We start from the raw sequence: 12,230 nt of genomic DNA on the forward strand, positions 1-12,230 counted from the left end.
ACATATATTCAAAACTGATTTGGTTCTTTAAAAATGATATTTAACTTTGAACCTACTGCTTTAAAATACCTTTATGTTTTTATTATTTGGGATATGATTATAAAAGATATAAACAACCTGCAAACATCTGGAATTACATATATTGATTCCTAATACCCCACTAAACTCCCTTATATATATAAATTATATATTAAACCTAAATAAATGGAAACAAATTATATAAAACGACTAAATAGTTGTATTTCAGGAGGTTGTTGCTGGATTAACTTTTTTAAAAATAGAAAACAGAAAAAGCTCAAGTAATGCAATACAAAATGAGACTTTGGCAATTACCTCAATGTCACTTGATCTTGAACCTTGACCTTTAGTCTTTAGGGCTTGCAAGATGGACTTTATAAGAGACGCAGAACCAACAACATCAGACTTGGCTTTGATTCTGGAACTCTGAGTAAATGTAGGAAAGCCGAAGTCTCAACCTGGTGTTGGCTTTGTCTTTTGCTTGTCAAAGACTTCCCCTCTTCCAGGTCTTTATATCTGTGTCCACCCTCCCTCTTTACTCCTTGATGCTTGAACTTTAGGTGCCTTTTGTCTCGCCTGCTCGGTTTATGCTTGGATTCTAGCTAACAGGTTGGTTCAAACTGAGGGGCGCTTGCCAGCTACTGTGGACTGCTTTAGATTTTCTGAGATAAAGAAATAAACACATTTAATTAGGCAGTATTAATCTCATAAAATATGCTCCTGAGTACATATATGTATATGCACATGTATGTAGTCTATTCACATGCACACAGTAAAATAAAGGATATTGAACATAAGCAAATCCTCTCGGGCGGCGAGTGTAGAAGTCAAGTGGAATGTAAACGTCTACTATAGGGCCATATCGACCAAACTCACGGCGCAAGTCCTCAGGCCTGAAGTGTTTTAGAAATAAGGTAAAGAAATATGAATAGCTGGATTAAAATATTTTGCCTACAGAAATCCAGTTGAAACCTTCAAAAGAAAGTATATTATCTGGACTAGCATTATCTAAAATTGTCTCTCACAGGAATCACCCAGGATTTAGCAAAGAAGGAAAAAATAAAGAAAACAACAAATTCTCAGGTCTCATTTTTGGAGATTCTGATTCATGACATCTGGAAATCTGTACTTTTACAAGCAGTCTAGGTGGGCTTTTATGCTTAGTCAGGTTGAGGAAACACTGACCCAGGACATCCACTTTTTTTTTGCTTTTTTTAATTGAAGTATAGTTGATTTACAATACTGTGTTAGTTTCACGTGTATAGCACAGTGATTCAGAGTGTGTATATATATATATACATTCCTTTTCAGATTCTTTTCCCTTATAGGTTATTACAAAATATTGAGTACAGTTCCCTGTACTATACAATAGGTCCTTGTTGGTTACCTATTTTATATATAGCATATCCACTTCTGAAAGTTACTCCTATTACAAGACTTTTCAATTGTCAACATATAGAGAGTTCTATTAACTCATTAAGAACACATTCATCTCACTATAATTTCACATTTTATGTTCATTGTTTTCAGATAGCAAGAATTAGATTCTAAAGAAGTCCTAAAATTATTTCTCAGGCTTTAAAGAAAAATGGTTGCTTTACTAGTAAACATAAAGCAAAAATAACTACCATAATCTCAAATTTGACAAGTATTTTTGAGTCACTTATATGCTTTCTACTGTGATAGGTACTAAAGAGGGGACACCAAAGAAATACATGGCATAATATTTGTCTTCATGGAGCTACAATTTAACTGAAGAGATAAAATACTTAGCATTAATAGCTGACAGTTATAATGCATTTATAAATTCCCATAACAACAGATGTTTACAGATGAGGGCACAGACAAGTGAACTCACCTAAGGTCACGAAGCCAGCAAGCAACAGAGCTGGAAGCAAACTCCCACAGTCTGACACTAATCTGGGTTTGTAACCACTCTACCCTGCTGCCTCGTGGAGATCTTAGAGATTCAAAATCAAGCTATGAGCACAAAACAAGGCTCAGAAGATATAAGAGTATTTCAAAACATATCGTGTAGAAAAAAGACCCTAAGATGACTGCAAAGCTTCTACCTTGGGCAAATGGAAGAAAGATGGTGTCCATGATAAAAATTAGATAGCTGGAAAAGACAGTTCAGTAGAAGAGGGAGGAGAGGCAAAAGAAGAAACTTTCAGGGTTAGAAATGCCAAATCTGAGGTGATGGTGGAATATCCGTAAGAATTCTGTAAGCAACTGAAAACGGTGACTATACGAATTATATTAGTTATTATATTAGTTATTTTCTTTTCAAGACTAGACGTCAGTGATTAATGCTAGAGATTGGATTTAGGAGTTATTACATAAAGATTCAACTAACACTGACTAAGTAGCCACTATATACCAGGCAGTGCCGGCAATATTATGACAAACTTTATTATATTTTTACTATTTATTTATTTCATTTAATACTCAATATAACATGTTTAATTGTCTGCCTTCCCTGAGAGACTATTAACTTTAGATTTAGAGGACAGTGATAATGTCTTTTTTCTTCTGTTTATTCATTCAACAAATACTTATTGAATATGTACTATGGGCCAGGCTCTAGGAATATGATAGAGAACAAGAAAAACACAATTCCTGCTCCCATAAAACATAGACTACAGGGTAAAGATTCTCAACCATTCCTGAATATTGCAATCATCTGTGAAGGAGATATTATAGAAACAGGCATTCCAGCCTGATGCATTAATCCTTGACCTAATTCGTGCTTCCCATGGTGAGCCCCAGTTATGTTTAAAGTTTTTAAAGGTTTCATAGGCAATTCTGAGGCTCAGGATTGAGAATCGCTTCTAAAGCAGGTGTCTTCACCTAGTGTATCTCAGTACCTAGCATAGTTGCTTGGCACACAGTAGGCGCTCAGTATGCATCTGCTGTATTAATGAGCAAAGAACACATTGTTACCATTTAATAGTCAAGGAGACAGAGTGAGAGCAGTCACCTTGCCCAGAGGTACACACAGCCAGTAGCAAAGCTAGCATTCAAATAAATGTCTTAGGAGGCAACCAATTCCATTAACCAAATGTGAGTGGCTGACAGAAGAGGATCCTAGATAATATAAAAGAGGCTGGAGCAGTGTGTGTGTCACAGAGGCTTAGAATCCCAGAAGTCTGAAGGAACAAATCTCAAAAGAGCTGGTTCTCTTTCATTGTCTCCACTCCCTCACCTGTGAGCTGTTGTTTTGTTTTCATTTATTTTTGCATTTTTGGTGTGATCTATTTTGACATTCAGAAATGTATAGAGATAATAAACACCCATGTATCTACCAACAAGATTTATTATATCTCAACACTTGCCCTATTTGCTGTAATTTTTAGTATTTTTTAAGAAATATTACATCCTCCTACCTTAGAAACAACCGTTGGTGTTCCTCATTCCTCTGCATAACTTTGTATTTCTACTGCAAATGCACATAAATGGTATCAAACTATTTGTAAAATTCTGCACCTTTCCTTCTCCTCCCTTGAGATTTCTCCGTGTAGCTCTAGTTCGCTCATTTTAACTCTGTATTGGTATGGTTATGAATAAACCACAATTTATTCATACATCTTTCTGTGGATGAACATTTTAAAATGCTTCTTTTTTAAACTGCAAACTGTGCTAGAGTGCACATTATGATGCATGTGCTTCCTAGAGCTCTTCAGAGTTCTCTGGGATGTACCACTAGCTATGCAACTGATGGGTTGGAGAGTACAAATATCTTCAGCTTCATTACATGTTCTCCAAAGTAGCCAAATCCACTTAAACTCCTCAAGACATGCATCAGAATTTCTAAGGATCCAACTCCTCACTAACATCTTTTACTCCTTGCCATTCTGAAGGATATAAAGTGAATGTGTATCTCATTATTTGAATTTTAATTTACCTAAACACCAGTGAGGTGCAACATCTTTACATGCTTATGGGTCATTTATTCCAGGGGCAGAATTTCTGGGTTTTTAGAGAGGATGTATATATTTAATTTCTATGAAAGAGCCAAACAGTTCTGCAAAGTGGTTGCACCATTTTATACTGCCACCACCAACATGTAAGTTTCAGTTGTGCCAATCTTTGCCAACACTTGGTATTGTCAGTCTTTTTAATTTTAGCCATTCAAGTGGGTGTTAAGTGGAACACTGTGGTTTTAATTTGCATTTCCGCAACAACAAATGATGCTGAGCACTTTTTCATGTGCTAAATGGACATTCGCATATTTTTCTCTTGAAAGTGTGAGTTTTTTGCCCATTTTTAATAATAACATCTGTCTTTTTATTATTGAGTTGTAAAAGTTCATTATTATTCTGAGAAAAAGTCCTTTGTGAGATATATGTTTTGTGAATATTTTCTCCCAGTCTTTGGCTTGCCTATTTACTTTCTTAATGCTATTTTTTAACGAACAGAAATTTTCATTTTGGAGAAATCTATCAATATTCCTTTTTATTTTATGGTAATTACTTTCTTTGTTCTATAAGAAATCTCTGCCTATCCCCAAGTCATGAAGATATTCTCCCATGCTTTCTTCCACAAGCTTTACAGTTTCATCTTTTACATTTCAATTGATGATCCAGTTCAAATTACATGAAGTAGAGGCTGCAGCACATTTTTTTCATAAAATTAGTACATACATCCAGTTGTTACAGCACCATTTGTTGAAAAGACTTTCCTTTCTCTAATGGCTTTAGTGCCTTTGTCAAAAATCAAATGACTCTATACGTATGGATTATTTATGGACCCTCTATTCTGTTCTACTGATATATTTGTCTATCCTTAGGCCAATATCAAACTGTTTTGAGTACCGTAACTTTTTAGTAAATCTTTAAGTCAGGTAGTATAAATCTTCCAGCTTCAATGACCTTTTTCAAAATTATTTTGGCTATTCTAGATCCTTTGTATATTAATATATTTTAGAATTAACTTGTTAGTTTCTATTTTTTAAAAAGCATTTGATCAGGAGTGCCTTGAATCTATAATCAATTGGGACTGAATTGATAACTTAATAAAATTTCATCTTCCAATCTAAGAACAAAGTATATCTATCAATTTATGTTGGTCTTTGCTCTCTCGGCAACGTGTTATAGTCTCCTTCAATGCAAAGGTTTTTATGTGTTTTTTTGTGAAACTTATTCCTATGTTTTTATGTTTGTTTTTTTTAAATAAATTTATTTATTTATAGCTGCGTTGGGTCTTCATCATTGGGTCTTCGTTGCTGCGTGCAGGCCCTCTAGTTGTGGCGAGTGGGGGCCACTCCTCGCTGCGGTGCGCGGGCCTCTCATCGCAGTGACTTGTCTTTGCTCTAGGCGCACGGGCTTCAGTAGTTGTGGCACGTGGGCTCAGCAACCATGGCACGTGGGCTCTAGAGCGCAGGCTCAGCAGTTGTGGTGCAGGGGCCCAGTTGCTCCGCGGCATGTGGGATCCCCCCAGACGTGGGATCAAACCCGTGTCCCCTGCACTGACAGGCAGACTCCCAACCACTGCGCCACCAGTGAAGTCCCACCTAAGTATGTTTTTAATACTAAGATAAATGGAATTAATTTTTTTTCATTATTTGTTTGCTGTTAGTATACAGAAATAGAATTTTCACTAAGTTTACCTCATATCCTAATAACTCACTGAAACTCATTACTAGTTACTATAGCTTTATGTAAACAAACATGTCACCTAAGAATAGGGACAGGTTTTACTTTTACCTTTATAATTTTTATGTCTTTTTTTTTCTTGCCTTGTTGCATTGGTTAGGACCTGCAATAAAATGCTGAATAGAGGTTGTGAGAGTGGACATCCTTGTCTTGTAAGAGGAAAGCATTCAGTTTCATCATTAAGTATGTTATTGGCTATAGGTTTTTCACAGATGTCCTTTATTAAGCTGAGGAAGTTCCCTTCTCTTCCTAGTTTGCTGAGACTTCTTATCATGAATCTTGCTGGATTTTGTTTAATGCTTTTTCTACATGACCACTGATATCAATATTAATGTAGCCTCATACACACTGTAACCAAAGAATGCTACTAAGTATATCCAAGAGAAGTACTTAATGGGTACTCCCCAACCTAACATAATGGTAAGCATCGAAGTGGGAATGTTTTGAGATTTCGACATTACTTTGTTCCAAGAGAAAACTATATCTGACATTAAAAAGATTACTGTACACAAAATGCCAAGATTTAAAATTAATATTCTTCCTGGTCCACATCTTACTTCACCAGTGAAGAGAAACATAACACAAATTATAAAATTTTAAAATCTTTCTTTAGTTCTTGTGCTCAATTTCATTCCTAACAAATTTAATGCTAACCTATAATGTGTTTTAATGTCTTGTGCTTTATCATATGTATTAAAATGGCCACTTCAAAGAAACATTTAAAATAAAATTTGGCTTCGTTATAAAACTAACATTAAATAAAATATGAAAACAAGATAAAGAAAACCACTCAGGCTTCCCTGGTGGTGCAGTGGTTGGGAGTCCGCCTGCCGATGCAGGGGACGCAGGTTTGTGCCCCGGTCCAGGAAGATCCCACATGCCGCAGAGCGGCTGGGCCTGTGAGCCATGGCCGCTGAGCCTGCACGTCTGGAGCCTGTGCTCCGCAACAGGAGAGGCCACAGCAGTGAGAGGCCCGCGTACTGCAAAAAAAAAAAACAAAAAAAACAAAAAAAAACAAGATAAAGAAAACCACTCAAAGGGATTTCTTTCCAGGATCATTTTCTATAATATATATATAGATTTTCCCTTCATTTTTTTATGTAATTGAAATCAAACTGTATTTATAGTTTTATACCCTGTTTGTTTTAACATATATCCCAATGATTTTCTTTATAAGCATACCAAATGTTAAAGCTAATTTAAAACGTGTCTAGGGGGCTTCCCTGGTGGCACAGTGGTTAAGAATCCGCCTGCCAATACAGGGGACACGGGTTCGAACCCTGGTCTGGGAAGATCCCACATGCCACGGAGCAACTAAGCCCGTGCACCACAACTACTGATCCTGCGCTCTAGAGCCTGTGAGCACGTGCCACAACTACTGAAGCCCATGTGCCTAGAGCCTGTGCTCTGCAACAAGAGAAGCCACTGCAATGAGGCCCACGCACCGCAACAAAGAGTAGCTCCTGTTCGCCTCAACTAGAGAAAGCCCGTGCGCAGCAACAAAGACCCAACACAGCCAAAAATAAAATTAATTAATTATAAATAAATAAATAAAATGTGTCTAGGTGTCATATTGCTAGTTAACTTAGACTATATGCCACCTTGTACAAAAAAAACTATTAATTAAGGTTGCATGTGATGATTCTACTTTCATAACATTACTCAACAGCTGTGCAGTTTTAGGAAAGATCCTTAATGTCTCTAAATCTCAGATTCTTATCTGTTATATAAGGTTACTGAAAATTTAATAAGATAACATAGTACAGTTTTTAGTACAGTGCCTGGTATACAGTGAGTACTCAACAAATGTTAGCGATTATTATAATTTCATTAATACAAAACTCCTAGATTTTGACTGTCCCCCAGTGGCAGTGATAGAAAGTCGTGAAAAAAATGGAAAAGGAAATCAATAAATCTCAATTATCAGTCTTGATTATCTAGATCAGAGGTCATGTGTCACATGTGTATATGTTCTGTTTGGCCTACACAATGTTTAAACATTTAAAACAAGTCCAAATGTCTATATAGCAGTTATCAGCTGAAGCTTGGTAGCAGTCACTGTCCCCTTGAGATGGCACATGTTCTTTTTCATTTGCCAGGGTCCATACCATCCTACTGTCCCTTAACGTGACATCTTCACTCATTCATATTACCCTGGCTGGCCCCTGTGGCCATTAGAATTGGAAACCTTTCATTTTTTTGTAGGCACACTGGAGAGGCTTGATCTTATTCAGTATTCAAGTGGTCTGTTTAACTGTGGGAATTGTTTTAACCTTACCCAAGTTATAAATTTTGCTTGTTTTCTATGTAATATATTGATTAAACAGGTTGAGAGAAGAAATGTAAACACAGGCATTTTAGGATGTTAAAGTATATTAACTCACAGTTTACAGTTGTGACATATATATATAATAGCAGGGATCAAATTTTTTAAAAAGACCTAACATTTACTTCTCAAAGGTAAATTATGATGATTACTCCTGATGGCTCTGGAGTCAAGCGCTCCAATATGTTTCCAGCTGTGAAGCCCCAGGTAAGTCATTAACACGCTGACTTGCAGCTTTCCCTTATGTACAATAAGATAATCCTGCATACCTATAAAGTTTGGGATGGTGCTGGAGAGTAAATTAAGCAAGCCCAGTGATACGAAAATGTCTATTATTTTAGACATTTATCAAAATGTCCACCCGCCCCGGCATTCCTTCTGGCCCCTATTAAGGGAGAAAGACACTGTTATAAGAAGTCATTCCTTAACATCTATGTTCAGGTACTATGTAGACAGAATTCTCCAAAGAGGGGCGGGTGGTTTGAGTGCATCAGAACCGACCAGGGAAGTCTATCCAAACCGTTATGATGGGTGTTTATATTGCACTCAGAACTTTAAAGAGAAACACAGAAATCTCATCCACTGAAGTTATCCTTTGTATATAGTATAAAACTGTGCAACGAATAAAATTTAACCAGCACCACCTGTAAGTAGACCAGACTACCGACTACAGGCAAAGGGAATCGTAAGGCCCAAGGTACGCATTATTCCGTAACGCGTTCTCACCATCCCCAATTCCTTCCCATTTAGGAGGCAAGATGCGCGGCTTTATCCCGGTACAGCGACAAAGGGGCGAGACCCAGGCACCCACCCGAGGAACACTGAGGGCCAGAGGCGGGGAGGGACCGGCCCCCGGGCAAGAGTCAGCCGGCGCTCCGCCGGTTCTCGCGGTGGGGATGGGTACCGGCCCGCCGCCCAGGTGCTGGGGGCGGTTAAGCGCTACGGGGCCCGGAAGCGGGGCCGCAGCGGGGCGGAACGCCGGCCGGGAGGGTTGAGGCGCGAGTCCCGCCCAGGCCCCGAGTAGCCCGAGGGCTCCCGCCGGCCCCGGGAAGGGCTCCTCCGCGGAGCGCCCCGGCCCAGCCGGCTGGGAGGTGCTAGGCAGACCCGCGGGCCGCCGCCGGGCTCCGCCCCGCGGCCGTTACCCGCCCCTCCCCCGCGCCCCAACCTGAGGCGGCACCGCCGCTCACCTGGTGGCGTCCGCGACGTTCCTGACGAACAGCGAGGTGTTGGGGGGCCTCGTGTAGCGAGACATGACCGCTTCCTCCGTTCCCTCCGGGTCTGCCCGTGGCCGCCGGGCTCGCTCCGTCTCCTGCTGCCGCCGCAGCCAAAGCAGCTCCGCCGGCCCCCGGCGCGACCCCCTCCCCTCCGCCTCGGCCCCGCCAGCGCGCAGCCGCAGAGGCGGGCGCGGGGGAAGCGCTGTGCGGCGCGAGTCAGTCTGTGCGGACCTCGCGGGGGCGGGGGCGGGGGCGGCGCCGGCGCCGACGCCGACGCCCATAGGGGTGCGGGGAGGGGGCGACGCGGCGTGCCAGGATTCCAGGGCGTCTGAAAAGGGGGCGGCGCAGGAGGCCAGGGGTTGAGGGGATCAGGAGAGGGAGTCGCGCGGGGGTCCCGGAGTCAAATGGAATTCGGGGAGGAGACGACTGGGGTCAGAGTGTAACAGGAGGGCAGGAACCAGAGCGGTTGTAGAGGCTGAAGCGGATGAGCTGGGGGCTAGAGAGGTTCCGGAGGGAGGGTGTCACGAGGGGTGGGCGGGCGGGGTGAAGGCTGAGTTCAACCGCGCAACGGCCGCTTGGACGCTGGGGCCTTCATTCTTGCATCCTTAGCCCAAGGCGGGGCAGTTGTTCCGCCTCCTGTCCCCTTTAGTGTTGAGACTCTTTAGGCTTTCAAACTGGGAGGATTTTTTTCTATGTGTTTTGATTCTTCATCCATTATTCATTTAGGGTACGCCGTTCAGCTCTGAGTACGTTCATTCAAGTGTTTATTGAGCACCTGCTATGCACCAGGAACTATTTTAGGTGCGTTTTAGAGCAACGAACAAAAGAGGCCAAGTCCCAGTCCTCATAGAGCTTACATCCATCAGTGAAGACCAGACAATAAAAGAATGAACAAATGCATACATGGTGTAGAGGGAATCAATGAAAATGCAGAGGCAATTAAGCAAATTTAAATTATCCTCTTCACGTCTCTCCAAAATGTCATATCCATCCTCTTCTGGTTATCCTCCTGCCTTCACATTTGCTCCTGTGGTCAGTACAGCCTGTTACCAGGACTGTAGCCAGGTGACTTGTAATTGTTAGTAGCACCCCTTTTCATTCTAAGTGGTCGCTTTTGGAGGGTAAATAATATGGTCACCCTACCTAGCCCACAGCGGTCTCAAAGGCTGTGAGAGTTTACCAAAGTCGGCAAATGCTTCTGGAATAGTGGCCATTCATTCAAAAAGTGATTGCTATGGCAAAGCAAGCTCAGGCCTGGCCTGGGAATATAAGGGGTGGGGGAGGGCCCCCCATTCTCAGGAAGCTTACAGTTTGGCAGAGGAGGCAGACTCGAATTATGGCACTAATAAACACACAAACTAGGCTAAGGGCTATGAAAAGAGCTACATGCTGCTAGAAGGGTACCTTATGGGGCTTGGTGAGCAGGCCTAGAGGGTCACTGAACTTTTCCCTGAGGAGTGTTGGAGAAATATTTGAAGAATGAAGAGGAGCAATCCATGCACTGGAACAGCATGTGCAAAGGCTTTGAGGCAATACAGGAAATGAAAGGAGGCAAACAGGAGCGTCAGGCTGGAGAAGAACAGGAAAATGAGGCTGGAGAGCAGGCTGAGTGTATGATAGGGCAGTTTGGAATGCTGACCATATGGGTTTGCTAGGGCTCTTGGAACAAATTACCACAAACTCAGTAGTTTAAGCTGATAGAAACGTACTTTCTCACAGTTCAGGGGGCCATAAGTCTGAAGTCCAGGTGTTGGCAGGGCCACACTCTCTCCAAAGGCACTCGGGGGGATCCTTCCTTGCTTCTTCTGGTCCCTGGTGCCTCCGATCTCTGCTTCCGTCTTCATGCGGCTTTCTCCTCTTTGTCTTACGAGCACACTTGTAATTTTCTTGGGTTTTTTTGGCTGTGCCACGTGGCATGCGGGATCTTAGTTCCCCCTCCACGGCTCAAACCCGAGCCCCCTGAAGTGGTAGTGTGGAGTCTTAATCACTGGACTGCCAGGGAAGTCCCAGGACACTTATCATTGGATTTAGGGCCCACCCAGGTAATCCAAGATGATCTCATCTCAAGATCCTTAATTGTATCTGAAAAGACCCTTTTTCTAAATAAGATCAGGACTTGGTTATGTCTTTTCTGGGGCCACCACTCAACCCACTACACTGACCTTGCAGAGAAAAGAGACTTGGGAGGAGGTGAGAGTTATTAATAAACCTCCCCCCTGACATATTAAGTGGAGTAAAAATTCAGTAGACTCTGTGTAAACCATGAACCTATTTAGTTAAAAATATGTGTATTGGTATGTTCATTTATAAATAGAATTGTTTCTAGGTGGAGGCATTACACTCTGATTTTCACTTCTTACCTTTGGTACTGTCAGATTAATTTATTTTTGGCTGCATTGGGTTTTCGTTGCTGCATTCGGGCTTTCTCTAGTTGTGGTGAGCAGGGTTTACTCTTCGTTGCGGTGCGTGGGCTTCTCATTGCAGTGGTTTCTCTTGTTGTGGAGCACGGGCTCTAGGCGCGAGGGCTCAGTAGCTGTGGCTCACAGGCTCTAGAGAGCAGGTTCAGTAGTTGTGGCGTGTGGGCTTAGTTGCTCCATGGCATGTGGGATCTTCCCTGACCAGGGATCGAACCCCTGCATTGGCAGGCGGATTCTTAACCACTGTGCCACCAGGGAAGCCCCTGTCATATTATTTTAAAATACTTTTTATAATTGGAAAAACCCTACAAAGCTCTTTATAGTTTGAAAAAAGCTTTTACTGGGATATCTGAAAAGACTTAGTGACTAGGTAGGAGGTTTTTTTCCTGTTCCTATTGATAGAAGTATTTGAGGAAAGGGACAAACTGTGGAAGGAGGTTCAATTAGAAACTTGAACTTTAAAGGTAGCTGGAATTGATTTAAAATGTTATGGAGCGCACAGCTGTGGAGCGCTGAGCCACGCATCATGCCCTGCGCTGCCCAGACTAGCGAACAATACAGTCAAGATGGCTAAAGGTGACCCAAGAAACCAAAGGGCAAG

The 12,230-nt window shown here is 41.8% G+C and overlaps 1 protein-coding gene across 2 annotated transcripts in view; it reads right to left on the minus strand.

The window, feature by feature from the left end:
- Positions 1-9,400, minus strand: part of SRSF12 (serine and arginine rich splicing factor 12) — a 19,141-nt gene extending 9,741 nt beyond the window's left edge. The window contains exons 1-3 of one of the 2 annotated variants that reach the window (XM_089921859.1): positions 9,186-9,400; positions 7,516-7,546; positions 790-913 (exon numbers count right to left, since the gene is read on the minus strand). In XM_089921859.1, the coding sequence (XP_089777985.1) occupies positions 790-913; positions 7,516-7,546; positions 9,186-9,250 (220 nt within the window). In that variant the 5' untranslated portion in view covers positions 9,251-9,400. Of the gene's footprint in view, positions 1-333; positions 695-789; positions 914-7,515; positions 7,547-9,185 lie in introns of those variants that run through there. The other variant, XM_089921857.1, reaches the window with a different exon arrangement.
- Between the last annotated feature and the right edge of the window lie 2,830 nt (positions 9,401-12,230).

The sequence above is a fragment of the Delphinapterus leucas genome, chromosome 12, assembly GCF_059928025.1.
Source record: "Delphinapterus leucas isolate spDelLeu-1000000601 "Yukka" chromosome 12, BTC_Dleu_Yukka2, whole genome shotgun sequence".
Taxonomy (NCBI): Eukaryota; Metazoa; Chordata; class Mammalia; order Artiodactyla; family Monodontidae; genus Delphinapterus; species Delphinapterus leucas.